The following is a 23,269-nucleotide window of genomic DNA, read 5'->3' as shown; positions in this document are numbered from 1 at the left end:
CACATTCCTATGACCCTTGTGAGTGAAGCCGTCGGGAATCTTGTACTCCCAGCAGGGTCACCCAAGGCGATAAGGTCAAAGGGAGGAGCTAGACAAAGACAAAGACTTCTCCTACCTAGGCAGTTAACTTTCCACAAGGGTCAACATTGATGCCAAAATCCAGCATCGCCTGAGCTCTGTGAGTGTGGCTTTCTCCCGATTGATGTGCAGAGTGTTTGAGGACTGGGACATTGACAGGGAAACCAAAATGCTTGTTTACAAAGCTATTTTTACCAACCTTACTGTATGCTTGTGAAACATGGACCACTTACAAACACCATCTCCAACTCTTCGAAAGATTCCATCAACAGTGTCTCCGGAAAATCTTACACATCACTTGGGAAGACAGATGAACTAATATCAGTGTACTGGATGAAGCAAAGATCACCAGTGTTGAACCAATGATTCTTCAACATCAACTTCGTTGGACTGGTCATGTTGCATGGATGCCTGATGATCATCTTCCAAACCAACTACTCTATTCTGAACTTAAAAATGGAAAGCGTAGTGCTGGTGGTCAACAAAAGAGGTTTAAAGACTTGTCTAAAGGCAAATCTAAAAAAATGCAGTATAAACACCAACAACTGGGAAACACTGGCCTGTGAGCGCTCCCCTTGGAGAACAGTCTTTACCAAAGGTGTCATGGACTTTGAAGACGCTCAAACTCAGAACTCAAGGGAGAAACGTGCTAAGAGGAAGGCACACTTGGCAAATCCACACCGTGATCAACTCCCACCTGGGAACCAATGTCCCAAATGTGGAAGGGTGTGAGGGTCCAGAATTGGCCTCCACAGTCACGGACTCATTGTTAAAACCGTGTTTATAGAAGACAATCTTACTCGGTGTGATGGGATAATGAGCTGCTTGTGCGTAAAGCTTGATCCCTCCGGGTTTTGGCTAGCCAGCCAACCTCTGTCTCTAACGGAGCCCCCAAAGCATGGCTCCGTCAGTTGCTGGTAGAATCCGACAGTGGGTGTCTACGGAATCTATTCCAACATAAAAGTTCCTTGACGGAAACGCGTCGTCTGGATTCTCGGTGCGACAGTTTCCGGCGAGGAGTGGGGGTGCTTATGGGAGGATCTGAAACTCCTCCGCTGTTACTGCTGGAAGAGTCCCTGAGCCATGCCTCCATCTCTCTCTCCTTAAGACTTCCCGATTTCCCCCTACTGGTGCCTTCCTCCGCTGCTGACTCTCTCCTGCCTTCTGAGAGCCTCTCCACCTCCTGTCTTTCCGATGGCAGTTCCCTGACACTCGGCTACCAGTGATCACCAAAGAAGAAGACATTAATATGAAAACATTAAACCTGACCCATTAACTAATTGGAAGCTAGTGAAGTTCTTTTTACAAGATGTTACATGTCCATGGCTAGCCACACCACTTGGCAACCTTGCTGCTGCATTCGGCAGTACATGGAACTCCCAGTTTGCATGCATTTGGTACATGTGTGGTCGCTGACACACACTTTGGTTTTGGTCCCGGAAGGGGGTGAGGTAGGGCACAGCAGGCATATGAGCTTTCCGCCAATGCTTTCAGCGCATCACAATTTAACCCCTGCATAAACGAGGACTTGCCTGTATTGCAGCTTCCACACCATGCATAAGGGTAGTCTTATAGAGGGCATTGCAGTAATCAAGATATAAGGTTACCAACTTGTGATGTTATGAGTCCGATTGTGAGTTTGATTTGCTAAGCCATGTTTATAAAAGAGGATTATATAATATTGCTCCAGTTTATGATTATTCTGTTTTTATGGTAGAGTCTTGTGGATGCTTGGGATCGTAAACTAAACCTATTTTCTTGTACTCTGGAGGAATGGTTGAATTGTCAAAGGAATTGGATTTATCTTGAGCCAATCTTTTGTGCTCCAGAAATAAAAAGGTAAGGTTTGGTCCAGCAGTACTGTCTCATCTATACTGAATAATTAAGATTGCATATCTAAGCTAAAATAAAACATGAATTTGTTCATCTTAAAAAAAAAAAATTCTAAATCATGTTCTGAAATGTATTTGGTACTCTTTTGGTTTGGTGGGAACTACAGTGGGGCCTAATACACCTGTAATATTAAACGAAACCATGGCTGAAGATGAATGAGCAAGCATGTAGCAGTCAAAGATGGGGAATTTTTTTCAACTTGAGGACTAGATCAGAAATGCCCACCTGTCCACCTGTCAATTGCCTTATGACATCAGGTGACAACTTCAAAGGGCCTTGCTGTTAATGCTTACACAGACAGCAAACTCCTTTGGAACCACCAAACCACTTTGTCCATTTGCAGATTCAGTTGGGCTTCAAATCATGCCCACAAATAGCCATTTTTCCTCTGCAGACTTGTAAAGCTGCCCATAAAGGGAAAATGTCCATTTGCAGGTGTGGTTTTAATCCAAACCACACCTGCAAATGAGCAGCTTCAAAGGAGGTTATTGTCACCAAGCCCCACTTGCTGAGGAACAATGAACAATTGGGAGCATACTATAAGCATTTGATTGTTTCTTTACTCCACACCACACCTGACATCATATATAACTTCAAGTATGTGACAGGTGGGGACGCAGGTGGCGCTGTGGGTTAAAGCCTCAGCGCCTAGGACTTGCCGATCGAAAGGTCGGCGGTTCGAATCCCTGCGGCGGGGTGCGCTCCCGCTGCTCGGTCCCAGCGCCTGCCAACCTAGCAGTTCGAAAGCACCTCTGGGTGCAAGTAGATAAATAGGGACCGCTTACCAGCGGGAAGGTAAACGGCGTTTCCGTGTGCGGCTCTGGCTCGCCAGAGCAGCGATGTCACGCTGGCCACGTGACCCGGAAGTGTCTCCGGACAGCGCTGGCCCCTGGCCTCTTGAGTGAGATGGGCGCACAACCCCAGAGTCTGTCAAGACTGGCCCGTACGGGCAGGGGTACCTTTATCTTTACCTATGTGACAGGTGGACCTGGTTAGGGCCAAAATTGGATCTGTGCTGGGCCCAATTAGTCCCACATGTCAGAGGTACCCCACCACTGGTGTAGGTACTGAGAGCAAAAATGGTTGTTACTTGGCTTACTGTATTAATAGCTTTGAACTCAGGCTCACTCCCAAACAAACCATGATTTACTATGGGCGGAAGGCTATCACATGGGTTATATCACCACCTAGTGTCCAAGTTAGAAAATGTTGAGAGTTGAGTGTTGAGAGTTGAGTGTGTTCCCATCCTCACTCAGTTCATTTCCTGCCTTCGTATGAGTTGCATCTAGACAACTTTTCTTATAATTGGTTTCTACTTCTTGTCTGTCTGTGGACTTTGGTTTCCTTTTCTTTGTGAGTTTTGTTTGTCTCTGTATGTTTAATGTGAGAGTACCTTTCCTAATGTTTATTAATTCCTAAAAAGCCTCCAAACAGCATACCTTTTATTCTGCACAAAAAAAATTCCTTCCAGTAGCACCTTAAAGACCAACTAAGTCAGTTCTTGGTATGAGCTTTCGTGTGCATGCACACTTCTTCAGATACACAGGTTGATGGACTTCCATTTCATGCGGCTCAATGTGGTGCCTTCCATAGTTCCAGTTACAGATAGGTAGCCGTGTTGGTCTGCCATAGTCAAAACAAAAATAAATCCTTCCAGTAGCACCTTAAAGACCAACTAAGTCAGTTCTTGGTATGAGCTTTCGTGTGCATGCACACTTCTTCAGATACACATTCTGCAGTTCTCCCCCAATGCTCCCATCTTGCTTCATTCATCTACCTTGTTGCATCATCCTGGCTTCCCTTTTTTCTGAGTTCCCTGGCCTCTTGCCTCTCTGCCCAGGTGCTTGTCATTGTCCCATCCAGTCCTTGCTCCAAGAGTCCTCCTTTGTCTTGTGGGACACACTGTTAATTCAGTGTTACTGTAAGTGTGTGCTTTAAATACAGACTATAGGGGTAGGGTAACTGTTCCATGAAGACAAATTCATTGTTCTAGATTTTATGCTTTAAGAATATTTGTTTTTTTTAAAAACAGACAGCTTCCAGAAGAATCAAATCTTTTCTCTCAAGTTGATAGCAAATGGAAAGATCTCATGAAACGTACAGAAGATAATCCAAATGCTCTTAGGGCAACTACAACAGCAGGAGTTTTTGAAACTCTGCAAGCCAACAATGCACACTTAGAGAAAATACAGAAGGCTCTCGAGGTAAACAATACTAAGTTTTTTAATTGCAGTGGAAGCAACCCCCAAAAGACCTATTTGAAGTGAGGTATGGGCTGTTGTTATTTGGGCCACCAGAATGTTTGCACTAAGATCAGGAGTCTGAAGGACAGTCCTTCAAATGTTGTCAGTGAAGAGATTAACTGCATCTGATTCCTCCCCTCTCAAAAACAAAAGGGTGAGATGTCTGTTGAAGTAAAGAGTTCCAGAACTTCTGCTGTGGAGAAGGTAGATTTATTTCCCTTCAGGAACAGATAGGGGAGATGAGCTATGTAGTTCAAGACAAAGGGAAGCAGTTGCGATGTACCGGTAGCACATTGTAGCCAGCAGGATTGAACAAGAATGCCATCCTGCTAAGGAAAGCATCACCCTAGGGCTGTTAGGATTGAACCCTCCACTCACCAGCCAGTGACACGTTTATGCTGAATTGTGAAATCGAGATTGGGAGATAATGTAGGTAATGCTTTGCCGGCAGCTGCCATAGTCTCAGTTGTGTGAGTAGGCCCTCAATGAACCTCACAAAATTGCCAGAGCATGCATATAGTTGCATGAATAAACCTCTGATTTCTTAATGGGGTAGACTAAGGCTAGTTCTTCATTCAGTCCCACAGCCTCAGACTGGCACCATGTACTGTATGATATTGACATTCTTTTCACATCTGTTTCAACAAAATCCAAACGAACATATGGCAAAGAACAGATTAGAGGGTGGGAATGAGGAAACTGACATAAATGAGGAACACGCTCCTAGACGATGAAAAGTGTAGGATGCTGTTTTATAGTTTCATTTTCACTTTATAATTTTTAGTCAAATTTTGTCTCATTTTTAATTTTGGGGACAGGACTATCTTGAAGTTAAACGTATGGTTTTTCCAAGATTTTATTTTCTCAGCAATGCTGAACTTATCGAAATATTAGCTGACAGCAAAAATCATGATGTTGTGCAGGTAATATTTAATATCACATACATCATACTTTTTAATGTTTTTACACATAGTTAGAGGCTTAGTATTTATTATTTTATTTTGCTTAACATATTTGCTGCAGCCTCATCTTGTGAAATGTTTTGCAAATATAAGGAAGTTATATATACGCCCACAAGAACAGAGACCTCCAGTGGTTTTAATGATCGGATCTGCTGAAGGGGAAATTCTTCTAGTACCAAAGTACGGTAAACAGTTATTTTTAATTTTAAGGTAGCAGCCATAATTCTATAATCCATATAACTTGTTCCATCCCTGCAAAGATTTCCACTTGCACAGCAGAGCTCCCTGCCATGGGCCTCCTAAATCTGTTCTGAGTGTTCCCCCAACCTGCTGGCACAGATGTTGGGAGGGCACAGGGCACTTGTGGGGCAAGAAGAGGAGGAAACGACCCACTGCATAATTGGAAATCCTTGCACTTACAAGACAAGTTAGTTGGATACCACTCATACAATTTCAGGTAATTTGTTGTAGTAGGCTTTTTTGAGCTTGTTTATTCATAAGTATATGACAAATTAGATGATCTGAGTGATCTGTTATGAATGTCTAGCTGTTGCAGAGTGCAGCAAACAAAAGATGGACAGGAATGAGTCTCCCTTGGTTCAAATAGAAGAATGTAAGGGGGCAGAGGTGCGGGGGGGGGGGGGAGTGTGACTGAGATTTGGGGGTTTTATATTTTTGCTTGCACGTCTCCTTTGTAGGGCTGTGTCCTAATAAATCTAATGCACCAGCCTGCACTGTAAGCACCAATGATGCAGGTGTTTGGAAGGAGGCTCTATCCTGACTGCTACTGGCTCCCTTTTAAACAAAAGGTTGAGTTTAAAAAAAATCAAAACCCTTAAGGACAGAGTGGGGGGAAAAAAGATGTGTTTTTATTAAGTGCTGAAATTTCAAATACTGTCTCATAGGAATGTTCGTATTAGAGGTCCTGCTGAACTGTGGCTAGGAAATGTTGAAAATACCATGTATGACATGGTAAGAAGGTAAGTATCTGTGTTAGAGAAGTTACATAAATTTGTAAAATTATTTATTACAACAAAAGGAAAGCAACTTTATCCTTTTTCTTACTGTACATTTAGGTTTTTAATTAGGTTTGAAAGTTGCTGCAGTCATGGCCTGCTTAGTTCTAACACAATTCTTTTCAATATACTGGCAGTAGGGTGTTGGCAGAGCAGCAGTATTTCCTAGCCCTTCTAAACACATTCCCTTTGTAGTAAATGATGGAGGCTATTACGTGGTAAACCCAAAAGGTCACATGTGTAATTCTATCCATGAGTGAAAGCAAAATTGTTAGTTCTTATGAAGGGAGATGGGAAGGGTTTCTCTCAATATTCTCTGTACCTTGTACCTTGTACCTAAGAAGGAATTTTGCTCTCCATATTATCTGCACATAGTGAGTTCCTGCAATTGTGGTCAGGCAGTTAGCAAACAGTGGCTGTTTGCTAATTCTGTCTGGCAGGTCAAGAGTCCAGTTCCTGCCTTGCCAGCTAGCAAGAAATTGCAGCCGTTTGCAAATCTAATCAGCCTGCTAAGAAGGCCATTTCCTGCCGTGCTTTTCCTGCCTAGTAATGCAAAGATAAGAAAGACGTGTATAAGCAAAAGGGGAAGTGCTTAGCTAGCAGAAAGACACGTATGAGGAGTGTTTAGCAAGCAATATAGATGTGCCATATAAGGGAATAAGTTGAACATTTGCCAGCTGATTGGGGAAGTTTGGAGAAGGAATGGGAGGGGGGAAATGCTCAAAAGGTATAAGAAGGCTTGCTGAAGTGTATTGCTTTACAGCCAGTTTCCAGGAGCTATCCTGCTGGTTGTCTCTGTGCACAGATTATCTCTGTGCACAGATTTCAATAAACTCTTTTTCTCCAAAGAAGATTTTGCTTTCCTGGTACTTTTGTTCCCTCCAAGGTCCGGGGATGGCGAGGCTGATGGATCCCTAGATAAATAAGGCTTCACTTATGGTGGCAGATTGATGTTTGTCTATTTTGGAGTGAAGCGTGGTACAGATTCCAGTTCCTAACCATATTGATTACTTCTTACTGATCAAGTGTTTCATCTCAGGCTTGGGGAACAGAGAGACTGATTCTTAGCTTTTGCTTCCTTTGAATCTCCGTGGTGTCTGGTAAGGTCTGGGAATCTCCTGCAGGGGTTTCCCAAACTTGGGTCTCCAGCACTTTTTGGACTACAGCTCCCATCATCTGTAACCACTGGTCCTGCTAGCTAGGGATGATGGGAGTTGTAGTCCAAAAAAACTGCCGGAGACCCAAGTTAGGGAAGCCCTGATTTATACCCTGATCATTAGACTGCCGTGCAGTGGTAAATTAATCAAGCAGAATCTTCTTTATAAAACATTTACTTGAGAAAATAAAATTGTTCATAAACAGCATAGTCAAAGAGCATACTAAGAGTGCTTTTCACAGAGGCATAGTCCTAGTTACTAATAAACTGGAGTCCTGGAGCTACTCTGTTTGCCTTAGCTTTACATTCACAGCACCACATTACAGCAACAGCACAGACACTACACTGGGCCTGCCTACAAACAGGATACAAATTTATAGAAAGAATGAGTCATCCTGTAGATGAGTCACAATGATTCAGCAGTTTGCTGTTAACAGCAGGCTTAGGCTTGAATGGTTGTGTAGGCCTTGTAGGCCTTACCTTACTTCTTCTGCTCTCAAGAACCTTTGTCTCATGACATGGACACCATCTGAACCAACAAGAGTTGTGCCCCAGCATTTGGGAGCGAGTTTTTGACAGGACTGTAATCACTTTGGATGCCAGCCTGACAGGCTGGGCAAGGGCCAAATGGTCCAAGGTGTTGGTTCCACCACTGAGACACATAAGCTAATCAATCTTCTATGAGCCAATCTGTTGGTGATTCAACAGTTTGCAGAGATTATGCCTCTTTGGTTTATGGTGTTAAAACAGACAGTGGAATAGCCAAGGTGCATACATTCATCATGGCAGAACAAGGTCCATGACTCCCCAGCAGGAAGCCACTGTACTTACGGAAAAACATCAGGAGTCAGTGAAAGGAACAACAATGGCCAGGCAGACTGAGTTAAGCAGAAAGTCATTACAGCACAGAGAGTGGAAGCTGAATCCAAGTCTTCAAGTAGTCCATAAACAAACAAATCAAAACGTTGTAGTTAGTGAAATACTGCCAGCATATGAGATAAATGTTACCATAACTTAAAGTGATTGCTGCTGCAGAATCAAGTTATTATAGAAAATTCTGAAGGCAAAGCCCTGACACCCCCATCCCCAGCTTTGTGGCAAACTAGAAGTGTTCAGTTGTAACATGAAGAAACCTAGAACATTCCGTCAGCATACCTAAACTGAAGACAGCTATGGCAGTTTTAGGACCATCTTGAGAGAATACCCTTTTTAGATATTTACTGTTTTATTGCCATAGGGTCCAAATAAATTATCCTTTATTCACAATTCTGGAACGACTGGTTTCTCTTTTTTATTTTGAACCATGTTTTATATAGGCACAAGTGTAATGATATAAAACAAAGCTTGAACTCATGATTACTATTCTTTGCAATTTTGTAAAGTTACAATGTTTTTAAATGAAGATGTAACTAGACACTACAAGAGACAACAAATTGTCATGGCTTCATGGCTCTTTTCCTCACCTCCTTACAATTTGTAGTTTAACACAATGATGCCATTGCATTGTACATTGCTGCACACCCTTCTCACACTATTTTCTGTTGCTTGGCAGGCTTAGGGCATCTCACAGTACTACATGTTGTATCAATCTATATTTATTTATTTATGAGTATTTATATCCCACCTACTAACTGAAGTTATTGAGGTGGCTTACAATATATCCCCCCACCCCCCATTGGTCCTGATCAAGGCGGGGAGGGTTCCTTGCCTGTTACAAATCCCTTCCCTAACCCAGAAAGACAGGAAACAATGTCACTCCTCCTCCACATCCTAAAAAGAGGTTACATAATAAGGCAGAGTGTAGAAATGGCAGCTTTATGTCTCTTGCAAAGTCTAGTTCCGTTCTCACTTACATTCCTGTATAATATGCTAGAAAACAGCCTAGTGAATTTGCTACAGATGTATTAATTTATTGTAACTATATAATGTACTTTAAGATTTATAACAGTTGGCATCGCAGAATGGAATCAAATGGAATTTAAAGAATGGTTTTTCACTCACCCAGGACAGGTGATACTACTTGTGGTAAGCACACTGCAAGACGCATTCAAAACTTTGCCATGTCACTTAACATATTTGGAAGATTCTGTATTTAAAATGCTCTGTAGTAGCACACACAAGTTTATTTATGTGTATACACAATAAACCTATATTGCTTTTGAGTTTCTGTAGGTGATAGAGCGAATCACAATGTTTACTGTTATTTCTGATGGGATGGATTTTGGTGCTAAGGGATGTGACTTTACATATTTTAGTGCTTACATTCTTTATTCTGTACCAGTAGGACTGGAATCAAAGGAAAGCATCCTTTCCCTATAAATGGGAATTGTATAAATTTGGCAATAATTAGTAGAATATAGCAAGTGACAACTGGGGGGGGAATTCTAATAACATTTCATGAACCATTGAAAAATGTATGTTTCTAATTTGGGATAGATGATTTATACAGAATGTTCAGGGTGTCCCTGGAAAACAACACAATATTTTGTATTTAGCTGATAATAAATATCTCTCTCATTATTGAAATGGTTGCAAGGTTTTGTTCTAATTTTGGATTATCTGGTTTAGTTTTTGGATCATGATTTTGGATTGTGGTCTAGTTTTGGGTTCTCTTAAAGCCAGAATTCCCAAATCTCCCTGATGCTGTGAGAAATAGGAGAGAATGAGGAGAGAGCAAAGTTTTTCAATGATAAAAAATAAAAATAACATCAAAAAAGAAATTAAGATAAAGTGCAATATTTAATTTTAATTCAAGTATTTAATTTTAATGCAAGTAAGCAAATCATAATTTTTGCTGCTAATAAATATTTTCATTTCTAGAGTCAAATAATGTTTTCTCATGCGTGTGAAATGAGCTTGTCGAGTTCACATGCAAAAATGGAGTTGAAGGAAGGCCGCGATGATCTTATCAGCCTTATAGAGGAGCTAGCAGCGATAGCATCAGATATTCTTCCCTACCACAAGCAAAGCACATTGGAGGCATTGGTTACTCTGATCATTCACTGTAGGGATGTAATGACTGTACTGATAGATAATGATATTTGTAGCGCTGAAGATTTTGCATGGACAAGGTATATCAATATATCCATTCTGGGCTCTATTTTTGGATTTTGGGATAAGATGAAAGGATATTGCAATACTCAAAATAGATAACATGTTAGTTATATATTATCTGGTTTTTAAAAACACTGTACTATAAATAAAAAAGTGCAATCTCAAATTTGTAGTGATAGGTCCTGCACAGGTATTTCTCCCTGTCTTGAGGTGCTGAGACAGGCCTCACTTCAGAGTGTTCTCATGCCTGAGCAGATTCACTTTTATGTTCCTAAATCAAATCCTTGCTTGTAGATGTCCCATTTTCTTAACCTTATGACAGAACTGTGCTCTTAATGGAATTTTGAACTTTGAATGTTATATACATTGAAAAATCTATACATACTAGCTATGTTACCAATTTATATGCATATATAATTTTGATAAAAAGGACTACGTTGTTGACAAAACTGTTACACAAATTATTTTGTTTCAGGCAGTTGCGTTATGAATGGCATGATGTCAACCCCTGTAAGGTTATCCAAGGTTATGCCTCTTTTGAATATGGTTTTGAATATCTGGGCTGCTCTCCGAGATTGGTTATTACTCCTCTCACAGATCGATGTTGGCTAACCGTTACTGGAGCTCTTCAGTTGAATTTAGGGGGCTGTCTTTCTGGTCCAGCTGGTACAGGAAAAACAGAGACTGTCAAAGATCTTTCAAAAGTAAGCGCTATCCATTTGATATCAATATGTACTGTCTTTTATACACAGATATTTCCAGATATGTCATAATAGATTTATGTTTCTGCAGTTGCATCTGGGAAGACAGAGTTGTGGGTCTTAGTTTCAGGTACAATGTGATCTTACCCATTCCCATCTACTTCTGCTCACACACTTTTTCTAATTAAAGTAGCCAGTCTGATAATTAGCAAAACATTTTATAGCTGTATAGTCACAAACTCTTCTCCTCAAGGAGTTTTGGTAATGTTGGCTGGGTTAGATAGCTTTATAATTTTCAGTGTCCTTTTGGATTTCTAAATGTTAGAACCTTTTTATTCCTATTTGCTAATGGGTTTTCATGCTGAACTGCTATTTTGATTATTATTTTTAAAAATACATATTACTCAATTTGGTGTGCTTATTTGGGTAACACCTTGGTTCTAAAAACCAGTGTCTGGGATCTATTTGGTCACATTGGTTGATGTGTAATTTGGCTTATTTTGCCTGAGGCTTCAAGAAGTTTACCTTTTGTTCCTTGGAATCTTAGGGACATGTGGTGTATAACCTGATAATCTCTTGTTCAGAAACAGCCTTGATGGCATCCTTTGAGGGGTGATAGGATCCTAGGATTCACAGTAACTTTTGAATTCAACAAGAACTGCATTTTGGGTTGTGCTGGGCTTCTTGACAGTGGCAAAGGTCCAATTTATTATGGTGGATGATGAAGTCTTCAGATTGGGTAGTTCCTCTTGCACGAAACTCAGGCAGGAGCAAAGAATTGTGGGGGGTAGGCTGATTCTCTTCCTGCCTTGATGGAGCAGTTTGATTTACCCCGGCTCTCACTGTTTTCAGCTAAGTTCCTGTTTCTTTTTCTACTCTTCCTTTACTGTTTTTCTTTGGTTCCTTTTCGTACCTTTTCAGTCTCTTCGTCTCTTTTCCTCTGTTGGGGTATATAAAAAAGAAAAAGTTCACCCACTCCTTTGTGTCTTCTACTGCTTCTGATTTCTGTGATTTTCCTCTTATGACAGAGTTTAGCTTCTCCAAAATTGCACTTGACTTAAATTCAGAAACACAGCTCTTTCCACAGTATTTGTAAAGTGTAAAATATCAAAATATAAATGGCAAAACTAAACTGAAGGTATTTGGGATTTTTGTATATTTAACAGTTGTTAAATTACTCATTTATCTGAGTAAACAAATATAATTGCTTCTACTCTGAAAACTGCTTTTTTTCATTAGGCCTTGGGAAAATTGTGTCTTGTCTTTAACTGTTCTGAAGGTTTGGATGATAAGGTACAGTAGACAATTTTATTTAATATAGAATTTAGAACACTAAATTTATTTTTTTAAAAAGTTTGCTAACAATATCAATAGCGCCTTTTGATCATGTTGGGAAACCCAATCTTATGGGGTGTTCTTTCCCTTGTAGTATTGCAATAATTGACTTATGCTGGTGCAACTAAAGCAACAATTTTTCACTGTTTTGCTGGGGACCCTGCATCCCTGAGATTTTGGTAGTGTTCAGCAGCTTTCCTCTGACCTTAGAAAACTTTTACCTAATAAATTCTTATGTCACACTGCAGTCTGAAATCATATCTCCCCTGCTAAAAAGTAACATGAAACATCTATGTAAATTGTTTTCAGAATTTTAAACGATGACTATTTGTAATGTAGATGCTTAAACCTGAATGTCAGTTCAATCTGAGATTAATTTTGTGTTTCGAAATTTAGTTAGATTTTCCTGTTGATAAATGAACTGCATCACCTGAGAAAACACCTTTCTTCTGCCTAGTATTTTTGAAGAAATTTAGTTCATTTGCTTGACTTTCATAAGTAGCATTCCTCTTCATGTGGAACAGCATTCCTGTTAAGATACAACAGGTGCTCACTATCTGCTCTTTCCAGAAACTCTTAAAGTCATTTTTGTTCCATATAGCAACTGTTTTGTGTGTGTTTTCTAGCTTTTTTATTGTACATCACTTTGAGACATTTGTGCAGAAGGCATTCAATAACTGAAGGGTAAATAAGTCATATCTTGGTAACTTAGCACCTAATGAAAATCTCTCCATTTTTTTTAAGGTTATGGGGAAATTATTATGTGGATTAGTTCAGTCTGGAGCATGGTGTTGTTTTGATGAATTCAACAGGATTGATGTAGAAGTCCTTTCAGCAATCGCATCACAGATTCAGGCAATCAAGGCAGCTAAAGATAGTTGCGCTGTCAGGTATATCTTTTGCAAATAGTAATACCTTACGTCCAAACTACTAGCTACATGCAAATGTATGTAACTTTGCCCCAATTTTAATTTTTTGGGTAATGAAAACAAGCCATGGAAGTGGAAGAAGCCTTTAGAAATCCTTTCTCCAAATGTGGATTAGTTTCCTAGTACAGAATGTCCTCCAGTTGCCCCATTCAGGACCAGGGAGCCCTCCACACCTGTCCATCCCCTATCCCCGCAAAACAGTACTGCTGTCTTGCCAGGACTCAACCTCAATCTGTTAGCCGCTATCCATCCTCCAACTGCCTCCAGACACTCACACAGGACCTTCAATACCATCACTGGTTCCAATTTGAAGGAGAAGTAGAGCTGCGTACCATCTGCATACTGGTGAACACCCAACCCAGCCCCCCCCCCCGATGATCTCTCCCAGTGGCTTCATATAGATGTTGAAAAGCATTGGGGAGAGGATAGAGTCCTGAGGCACCCTACAAATGAGACATTCATCCCCCAACACCACTTTCTGAACATGGCCCAGGAGAAAGCAGAACCACTGCACAACAGTGCCCCCAGCTCCCAACTCCTCTAGACAGCTCAGAAGGATGTCATAGCTAATGGTGTCATAGTCAATCCAGCAACACCAGGAAACAGCTCTCACCTCTCTCTCCCTAGCCTGCCAGAGATCATCAACCAGCGCAACCAAAGTAGTTTCAGTCCCATGATGAGGCCTGCATCCCGATTGGAAGGGGTCCAAATGCTCCACATTCTCCAGGTGTGCCTGGAGTTGTTCAGTAACTACCCACTCAATCACTTTGCCCAAGAATGGAAGATTTGAGACTGGGCCATAGTGGACCATATTGGCTGGGTCCAAAGATGGCTTTCTAAGAAGCAGTTTAATAGCCGGTTCTTTAAGCAGGTCTGGGAAGACTCACAGAGGGAGGCATTCACCATTCCGCGGAGCCCATCGCCCAGCCTTTCCCGGCTTGCTTTTATGACCAGGCCCCAATGGCAAAGGTGGTTCCATTATAGTGCAAACATGAAAGAGACTCTTGCTGCTGTTTTCTGCAGATACAATAGAAGCGGTCAAGAAGGTCCTCTTCGCCATTGCTATCACCACTTGGTAGGCTCAACCCTGAGCTCTTAACACATGCTCAGTCCAATTCAGAATGAGTTTTCCTCTGCCGGCACTCTAGCCGTCTCAGCTGTGATAGTAACTTTATCAATCATTCTATCAATTTCAGAAAATACATTTTTTTAAAAAACCAATCTAATGTTTGTCATAGATTTCTATTGGAAGGAAAAGAAGTTCGACTGAAACCATTCTGTGCAATTTTTATTACCATGAATCCTGGGTAAGTGATTTCAACACTTGTTCTTCAAAAAATACTAAAAGAGGTAGCAACCCCATTTTGAAATGAGCACATAAAACTACCTTATTCAGAGCATATAAAACCAATTCAGACTAAAGGTTCATCATCTCAGCACTGTCAGTGCTGACTGTCATCAGCTTTCCATGATTTCAAATCGGAGTATTTTGCAGGCTTACCTAGAGATACCAAAGAATGAATCCAAGATCTTCTACATCAGCTGTGGAGAGTCTCTGACCTATATGCCTAATTAAGACTGGCAGGTCTTCATTTGGCCTGCAAGGCTGTTTCACCTCAACCCATGCCCTTCCCCACACCTGTCATACACGTGTTCTATATAGAAAGCATGTGCTCCACTAGTCATTGGGGGATTTGATTCAGTTTACAGTTAAAGGCAAACCTGCATAATTTGCAGGTCTGAAATAATGTGTAAACTGAAACACAGCCACCATTTGAAATTCAAGTATCTCTGGTTTTTGCAATTCTGTTCTCCAGGCAAGTATGGTAATTGATAATAAACTTCATATACAGTGGACCCTTGGCTGTCAAACGTAACCTGTTCTGGAAGACTGTTTGACTTCCAAAACGTTCGACAACTGAGGCGCAATGGGCGGTTGGCAAAATCCATTGAAAAAATGGAGAAACGCGCCTCAGAAGCTCGACTTCCGAGGTGTGTTCAAAAACAGAAGCATTCACTTCCGGGTTGTCAGCATTTGTTCGACTTCCAAAGCGTTCAACAACCAAGTTTCCACTGTACTAGGATAAAGTGTCCATAGAAATGCATATAATGGGGGAAATAATAAGATATGAAATTATACTGCAGGAAATTGCTTTGCAAAAATGTGTATACTGTATTAGGAGAATTTCACCCTAAAATGCTGATGAATTTTCATGATTACATTTTTCCAAAATAAATCACAAGCTTTTTCTGTATCTAAATAGTTGCTTTTAAAAAGTCAGACTGTTAACATTTTTAAGGAAAAATATTCTTTACAATAGGTTTCCTATAATAGTAGTGGTCCACATCATTATCTCTCAGAGCTTTATTGTAGAGCTACTATACTTTCTTTATATGCAGTATTGTCAATGTGTTGTAAGTTGTTTATTTGTTGGAAGTATTAAAACTAATACTTTTGAGTGTTCTCGGTTTATAATTGCAAAAATAGACCTGGTGACTTTTGTTTTTCTTTTAAGATACAAAGGTCGTGTAGAACTCCCAGACAACTTAAAATCATTATTTCGCCCCGTCTCAATGATGGTACCAGATTATCAACTCATTGCTGAAATAATGTTGTGTTCAGAAGGTTTCAGGTCGGCAAAATCACTCTCAGAGAAGATAGTAAACCTTTATCATCTTTCTAGCAAGCAGCTTTCACGCCAGGTATAATATAATGACAGAGAGAGAGAGAGAGAGAGAGAGAGAGAGAGAGAGCCTTTGAACCCTTGAACCTTTTCCTGGGACCTATTAGTGGGAGTCTTATTGACAGTTTTACATGTGACGTTACCCCCGTTGCACTACAAAGAGAATAACTATAATAAGCCTATACAAGAACTTTCTGTATAGTTTTGTATCTTAAGTTTACATTTTGGGATTATGAATTTTTATTTTTTAATTATTTTCTGTGTTCCTTTCAATAGTCTTGGCCTGATTCCATTTCATCCAATTCCCCCACTTTAAAACTGTGGTGGCAGTTTCCTCCTCTGAATTTCCTAATTTTTTTCAGCATGGCTCCTTCAGCCTGGTGCACTTTTTAAACTTTTTAAACCTGTAATTCATTTTCTCTCTCTGTCTGTCTCTCTCTCTCTCACACACACACAGCTGCTTGCCAACCCCCTTCATTCCCCTCTTTAACCCTTTAGAGCTTCCCTTTCATACCCCATACAAAAGCTCATTTTTCATCTTTCCAACCCCATTTCTGAAGCCACTTCTCTCTTACGTTCTGTAGTGCTGCTTTGCACCTGTTTCCACCTTCACCCCATGTCTGTGCCTCTCCCTCTCCTTTTGTACAACTCCCTTGCACACAAACCACCTCCATGGTAACTTCCTGCATCTTCCTTCTCCCGCACATTATAATTATTAAGAGCTTTTTTCACCTTCCACCAGGTGATAAAGCCACCATCCCCTATTATTCAGACCCTTTCATGTCCCTGCTTTCATCTTAAACCCTATTGCGTGGACAGGCGGAGTCCCCAGATCCTGCGCGGTCCCCCCGTCATGTGGAATAACGACTCAAGACAACGTGCTATGGGATTAAATTGGCCACAACTTTATTAAATTTCACCTTGGCTCAGGCATTGGGCGTTCTCCCTCCCCAGTCCCCAGCCGGGGACCTAGGGAGCATCAGGGTTATCCAGTGTGTGTGTGTGGTGGATGGGCCGGCTCTGGAGAACATATGTTCAAGCAGAGATAGCCGCCCCCGTTACGCCGCCGCCGGGGAGAGCAATGACGACCTTTCGGCGTACGGTCAAAGCCTCCCTTCAGAAACCCCTTTAACGGGGAACCCTGAAATCGCTGCCGCAAAGAGGACCCTTTCATGTCCCTGCTTTCATCTTAAACCCTATTCCCATTCTTACTACTCCCTACTTTACAACATCGTTTACACCCCTATTTTCCTCTTCACTCTCCCTTTTCCCTCCATCTTTGCTTCCTTTTTTCAAAAATAAACCAGATCTGGAGATAAAAGGAAAAAAGAGTTCATTTCTAATCTTTACAAAATTTTGACAATCTGTTACCTCCTGGTTTGCAGAATGCTCCATTTTATATTTTCTAGGATCATTATGATTTTGGTATGAGAGCCATAAAAACTGTGTTAATAAGGGCTGGTCAGAAGAGGCAAGAGTTAAAAACACAGTAAGTAAGATTTTTTAATTGCCTAATGCATAGCAATAACATTATTGTGCTATAGGCTGTGATGTCCTGTGCATAGAATTTGGGAAGAGGAGATATCGACACTCAGTAGAGCTGTGCAGCAGAATCCCATATTTATTCAGGAGTAAATTAAACTGAGATCAATGAGATTTATGCTCTAATAAATGTGATTTAGGCTGTAATCCTATTCATGCTAAACCCTCATTCCCTCCCTATTTTTCTCCCACTCTGCTGGCAGAATTTGACATGCATACAGCAAGTGTCATGCTAGTGGCACAATGTCATTAGGGATTAGGAATTGTGCCAGTTCCTATAGCCCAGGGTTGTCAAGTTTTTTGGACATGTGAAGGCAACTTCATGTTTTGCCCCAAAACTTCTTTCTAAGAGTGCTGGGTACCTACTTAAAAGAATAAAAAAATGGAAGCTTAGAGTCTGGGGCACCTTACCAGAAGCACCAGTGAAAGGCATAGTGGGCACCATGGCACCACTGGGTGCAGAGTTGGCAACCCCTGCATAGCCCCTCGGCTGGTGGACCTAAAGTACAGGATTGCACGCTAAATCAAGTCCACATGCCCTTGTTTTCCCTCTGGCTAAGGGCATAAGGGCACTATATATTGCTCTGAACTTCAAAAATGCCCAGGAAATCAAGCCATAGAGCTTCAGCATCTTGTCTAGTGTAATCCTTACTGTGAGTGCATTTAGTAGTAGTAGTAGTAATAATAATAATAATAATAATAATAATCATAATAATAATAATAATAATAATAATAATAATTTTATTTATATCCTGCCCTCCCCAGCCAGGCAGCGGCTAACAACAGTAAAATAATACAGCATTCTAAAATCAATTCATTATAAAATCAGTTCAAATCAAAATAATGGCAATCGTTAACTTGACATTTCTGTGAAGAATTACCAAAGGAGGGGTTCAGGCTGTGCCCTGGCCAAAGGCCTGGTGGAACAGCTGCCTTGCAGGCCCTGCGGAAGGATGTCAAGCCCCGCAGGGCCCTAGTCTCTTGTGACAGAGCATTCTACCAGATCGGAGCCACAGCCAAAAAAGCCCTGGCTCTGGTTGAGGCCATCCTAACCTCTCTGTGGCCCAGGACCTCCAAGATGTTTCTGTTTGAAGACCGTGAGGTCCTCTGTGGGACCGAAGCAATGTTAAGCATTTGATATTTGATGGCCAGAGCCAACCACATATGAACTATTTTAAGTAACGTGTTTTTGATTGTACTGAACTTTAGGGTAGAGAGCAATAAGCTCAAATAAATATATTTAAGAATGTTTGCCTAAGATATGCAGCAGCATGTGTGGATAAAAATTCAATAGTGATAGCCAGCCCCCCTTTTTTTAATGAAATAAACATCAGGAAGGGCTTTCTGACAGTAAGATCTGTTTGACAGTGGAATGATCTCCCTTGGGAGATGGTGGACTCTCCTTCCTTGGAGGTTTTTAAGCAGAGGTTGAATGGCCATCTGTCATTTGGATAGCTCAGTTGGTAGAGCCTGAGACTCTTATTCTCATGGCCATGGGTTCAAGACCTGCCTCGGGGAAAAGATTCCTGCATTTTCCTGCATTGCAGGGAGTTGTACTAGAAGACCCTTGGGGTCCATTCCAACGCTACAATTCTATGATTCTGTGAAAGAGCATGTAAATCTGTACAATAACTTACCTAATGATTACTATTATTGGATTTATTTTATAGAAATAGTAAAAAGAAAAAGTTTTCTACATCAGAAGAAACTCTCATCATAACTACTGTCCTGAAAGAAGTTAATTTACCCAAGTTTCTTGCTGAGGATGTCCCACTGTTTGAGGACATCCTGACAGATCTTTTCCCAGGGATGAAAGTTCAAAAAGTAAAGCATAGACGACTGCAGGTAAGGAAACATGCAAGCATATGTTTTATTTACAAGGGGAAATTATTAAGCATTGGGCCTCAGATGAAGGCCTCTATTTCAGTGTTTCCCAACCTTGTGCCTCCAGCTGTTTTTGAACTACAACTCCCATCATCCCTGACTAGCAAGACCAGTGGCAAGGGATGATGGGAATTGTAGTCCAGAAACAGCTGGAGGCACAAGGTTGGGAAACACTGCTCTATTTATAGAAATCCTTCTATAAATGGGCAAAGATTCCTGCTCTGCAGGAGGTTGGACTAGATGTCCCTCATGATTCCTTCTAACTCTGCAATTCTATGATTTATAGAAATATTTCTGTAAATAAAAATAATATGACCAACATTGGAATGTTGACCAGTTTTTCACTGGAATGGTTTCAGTTACCATCAGGTTGATGGGTCATGATTATCTTTAGCTATAGCTGCCGGGGTGGAGTAGAAGTAGAGACAGACCAAGTCCCTATTTAGGCGTCCAGTATCTATTCTGTTTACGGGATGCGGGTGGCGCTGTGGGTTAAACCACAGAGCCTAGGACTTGCCGATCAGAAGGTCAGCAGTTCGAATCCCCGCGATGGGGTGAGCTCCTGTTGCTTGGTCCCAGCTCCTGCCAACTTAGCAGTTCGAAAGCACGTCAAAGTGCAAGTAGATAAATAGGTACCGCTCCGGCGGGAAGGTAAACGGCGTTTCCGTGCGCTGCTCTGGTTCTCCAGAAGTGGCTTCGTTGTGCTGGCCACATGACCTGGAAGCTGTACGCTGGCTCCCTCGGCCAATAAAGCGAGAGGAGCGCCGCAACCCCAGAGTCTGTCACGACTAGACCTAATCATCTGGGGTCCCTTTACCTTTATCTATTCTGTATGCTTATGAATGTGCCAGGCACAGTATTTTTCCAGGGCATTGTGTGTGCTGAGGTAAGGGAGGTTGGTGATAGCAACAAAAAATGGTGACTTTTTCTACAGTGTTAGAATATCAGCTATTATGCTAATATTTACAATATTGAAGTATTGTAATTCTAACTAAAGATATACTTATTTGATTTTAGAGTGCAATATCTGTTGCAATACAGCATTTATGTTTGCAGACATGGGAAAATCAGATACAGAAAGTTATACAATTTTATAACCAAATTATGGTAAGTTCTGCAAATCATCACTTTACATGTTTTAATATGATACAGTAGTACATAGTATGTTACACAGCAGAAAGTTTTTCAAAGTAAACTTAGATTGCACCAGGAGTGGAGAAGCTGTGGTGCTACAGATGTTTCAGGACTCCAGCTCCAATCACCCTCAGCCCACGTGGCCAAGGATCAAAGATTATGGAAGATGGAGGCTATTGTTGTTGGCATCAGTCTGTCTCAAGAAACAACGGAGTATGCCTCTGAGAGTGAATCCAACCCACTGGAGAATCACAGCACCTGCTGTGGCAGCAGAGACCAGTAACTCATAACTGCTGCCTCCCACATTGTTTTTGCTGTGCTTGCAGCACTGAAGTGGCATCTCTGGGACACAAAGCTGGGCAGTGTATATGGAAATCCTGGGCTGCCCAGACAACAAGACCCGCCTCACTGATGTGGTCTAAAGGAATGCAGAGCAATACATTTGGCACCAGCTTGACTGCAGGAGTTTCTGGAAGGAGGTGTACAAGACACTATCCAACTGTCTTAGGGATTCCACTCCATATTTGTTTACTCGTTAGCATTTTGTTGTTCTCAAGATGTCCTGCAAGGACGGATTTTTCCTCAGAGTTTACTCCCCAAGTCTTTCTCATGAATGTGTATAGCCACAAGGCAGCCGAGGTTTATGATCAGAGTTTTCCTTCTTCTTTATGGGCTACCTTCCCAGGTTGATGAGCCCCATCTGCCTCTCATTTCTCTCTACATCAAGGGTGTCAAATTCAAATTCATCAGGGGCCGCATCAGCAGTTTGGTCACCCTCAAAGGGCCGGTTCGAGTTCGAGTGTCTTCAAAGCCCATGACACCTTTAACAGCTGGATTAAGTAATGCAGAGCTTCTGGCTCATGGAACACTACACCTTGATTTCATTTGAATACATATATGAATATAAAAATTGTTTCCTGTTTGGCTTGGTGTTTAAGTTACACAAGATGTGCAGGTTTTAATTTTTCTCATTCCCCAAATTTTAATCGAGCATTTGTTTGGATTTTTTCCCCTTTGCTACCTACCCTAAACCTTTGAGGAGGGCGGGAACTGATGGCTGGACCCTGTAATAACATTGAGGAAAAAATTGCATGAAATAAACCAATTCCTTATCAGCTTTTTCCCCATATATAAACCAATATAAACCAATTCCTTATCAGCTTTTTTTCCATATATAAATTTTTGCAACACGCACCCTGCGGAAGCCGCGCCTGACGTTATTTACGTATCGAATTTGCTTTCGAATCGCGAATCCCCAGAGGCAGAGGATGCTGTTCATTGGGCAGCGTGGAAATGCGCCTAAAGAAATAAATAAAGAAAAGAAAAGCAAAAGCACGCTGCCCCGAGTATTCACAGGGCGCGCTCCTGAAACACAAGCGCGCTCTCAGTCTCCCTCTCTCCAACGCGCGCGAAGCCGGCTCTGCCCTTCTCCGCGTTCCACCTCGCGCAGGCGCGCTGCGCTCCCGCCGGGACTTATTTCACCCCGGCGAGCCCGAAAAGAAGTTGAGAGCAGCGTCGGCAGCCTCCCATATCCAACCCCGCCCTCGCCGTGTCAAATAAGTCTCGGCTAGGTAGCTGGAGGAGGGGGAGGTCTGCGCCTGCGCAGAAGGGACCCGAGGCGCCCTGCTCGCGCGCCGCAGCCCAAGCTTCCCTCACAGATATATATAGACCAGGCTACACGGGCCACATGCCGAGGTCTCGCGGGCCGGATTCGGCCCGTGGGCCTTGTGTCTGACACCCGTGCTCTACATCATGTGCAGTGACTGCCTTCTTGACCATTGGACCCACTACTGTCCTAATCCGCACAATGCACTGGAGATTGTCTTCACATGCAGGGGAAGTCCCTAACTCACCATGAGCTTAGGACCCATCGGCTACCTTCATCTCTCTGGTGAATTAGGCAGAGTCACTGTCAGTCTTCTACCTCCTCACCAGGAAGAGGAACCATCTCTCCATCCCAGCTGTGCCTAAGAATTTTCTTAGAATTCTGTCAGAATAGTTGGTCTTTCTGCCTTGTTTGTGTGAGTGCTTTGTGGTTCATTCCTCTCCTATCTTGACAGAGAGGAAATGGTTATGATAGAGATATAAATTTATTTATGTTATTAGTGTAGTTGTTTTTATGAATTTTCTGTTTTTATATTCTTTTCTGTATAGTTCTATTGTTATTTTATTTTGTTGTTTCCTGCTTTGGGTTTAAAATATAAAATGAAGAGTGGGTTATAAATACTACTACTAAAAATACATATCTGGAGGGCCACAAATAATGTAGATATTTAAGCAAAAGTACTGAGGAGGAAAGCAGATTGATACTCCTTGTATGAAAAATATACACATTGTAAGAGCTTTTAATATTTCTCTGTCTGGTAATCTAAACATTTTGGGGGACCTTAATGTTACAGAGCTGATATTTAAAACTGTATTTTCAGGCTTCTGTTGGTATAATGCTAGTAGGCCCTACAGGCGGTGGGAAAACTACCATCAGAACAATTTTAGAAAAAGCCCTGGTAATCTTGCCATTGGTAGATACAGAAAGCAATTCAAAACTTGAGGCTGTGTTTCAGGTAAGGTATTTTATTTTAGTCTCTTCTTTATTTTCTGAACCTGTTTCTTTAGTATGTTATTCACGTGCTATTATGCCTAATTTCTAATATGCATTAA

At 41.5% G+C, this 23,269-nt stretch overlaps 1 protein-coding gene and 1 long non-coding RNA gene across 11 annotated transcripts in view; one reads left to right on the top strand and one right to left on the bottom strand.

Moving 5' to 3' along the window:
- DNAH14 (dynein axonemal heavy chain 14) overlaps positions 1-23,269 on the top strand; it is a 132,102-nt gene that overhangs the window by 31,634 nt on the left and 77,199 nt on the right. For 9 of the 10 annotated variants that reach the window (XR_014562721.1, XR_014562722.1, XR_014562723.1 and 6 more), the window contains exons 23-38: positions 1,796-1,917; positions 4,004-4,175; positions 5,033-5,137; positions 5,238-5,356; positions 6,082-6,156; positions 9,286-9,373; positions 10,169-10,419; positions 10,878-11,106; positions 12,343-12,396; positions 13,183-13,328; positions 14,606-14,674; positions 15,884-16,070; positions 17,461-17,540; positions 19,264-19,438; positions 20,495-20,584; positions 23,038-23,172. Coding sequence is in view for 6 of the 10 variants with exons in the window: in XM_083732930.1 (XP_083589056.1) it covers positions 1,796-1,917; positions 4,004-4,175; positions 5,033-5,137; positions 5,238-5,356; positions 6,082-6,156; positions 9,286-9,373; positions 10,169-10,419; positions 10,878-11,106; positions 12,343-12,396; positions 13,183-13,328; positions 14,606-14,674; positions 15,884-16,070; positions 17,461-17,540; positions 19,264-19,438; positions 20,495-20,584; positions 23,038-23,172 (2,097 nt within the window). In the remaining 4 variants the exon portion in view is untranslated. The remainder of the gene's footprint in view (positions 1-1,795; positions 1,918-4,003; positions 4,176-5,032; positions 5,138-5,237; positions 5,357-6,081; positions 6,157-9,285; positions 9,374-10,168; positions 10,420-10,877; positions 11,107-12,342; positions 12,397-13,182; positions 13,329-14,605; positions 14,675-15,883; positions 16,071-17,460; positions 17,541-19,263; positions 19,439-20,494; positions 20,585-23,037; positions 23,173-23,269) is intronic. The other variant, XM_083732931.1, reaches the window with a different exon arrangement.
- On the bottom strand, positions 10,855-14,537 carry LOC310842115. The gene is made up of 2 exons (XR_014562883.1): positions 13,643-14,537; positions 10,855-11,065 (listed from the first exon to the last, which is right to left on the bottom strand). It is a non-coding gene; the product is annotated as an uncharacterized lncRNA (long non-coding RNA).

Source organism: Podarcis gaigeae (genome assembly GCF_964106915.1).
Source record: "Podarcis gaigeae genome assembly, chromosome: 3".
NCBI lineage: Eukaryota > Metazoa > Chordata > Lepidosauria > Squamata > Lacertidae > Podarcis > Podarcis gaigeae.
Note: the sequence above shows the minus strand (reverse complement) of the source record. Positions and strands in the feature narration are given on the sequence as shown.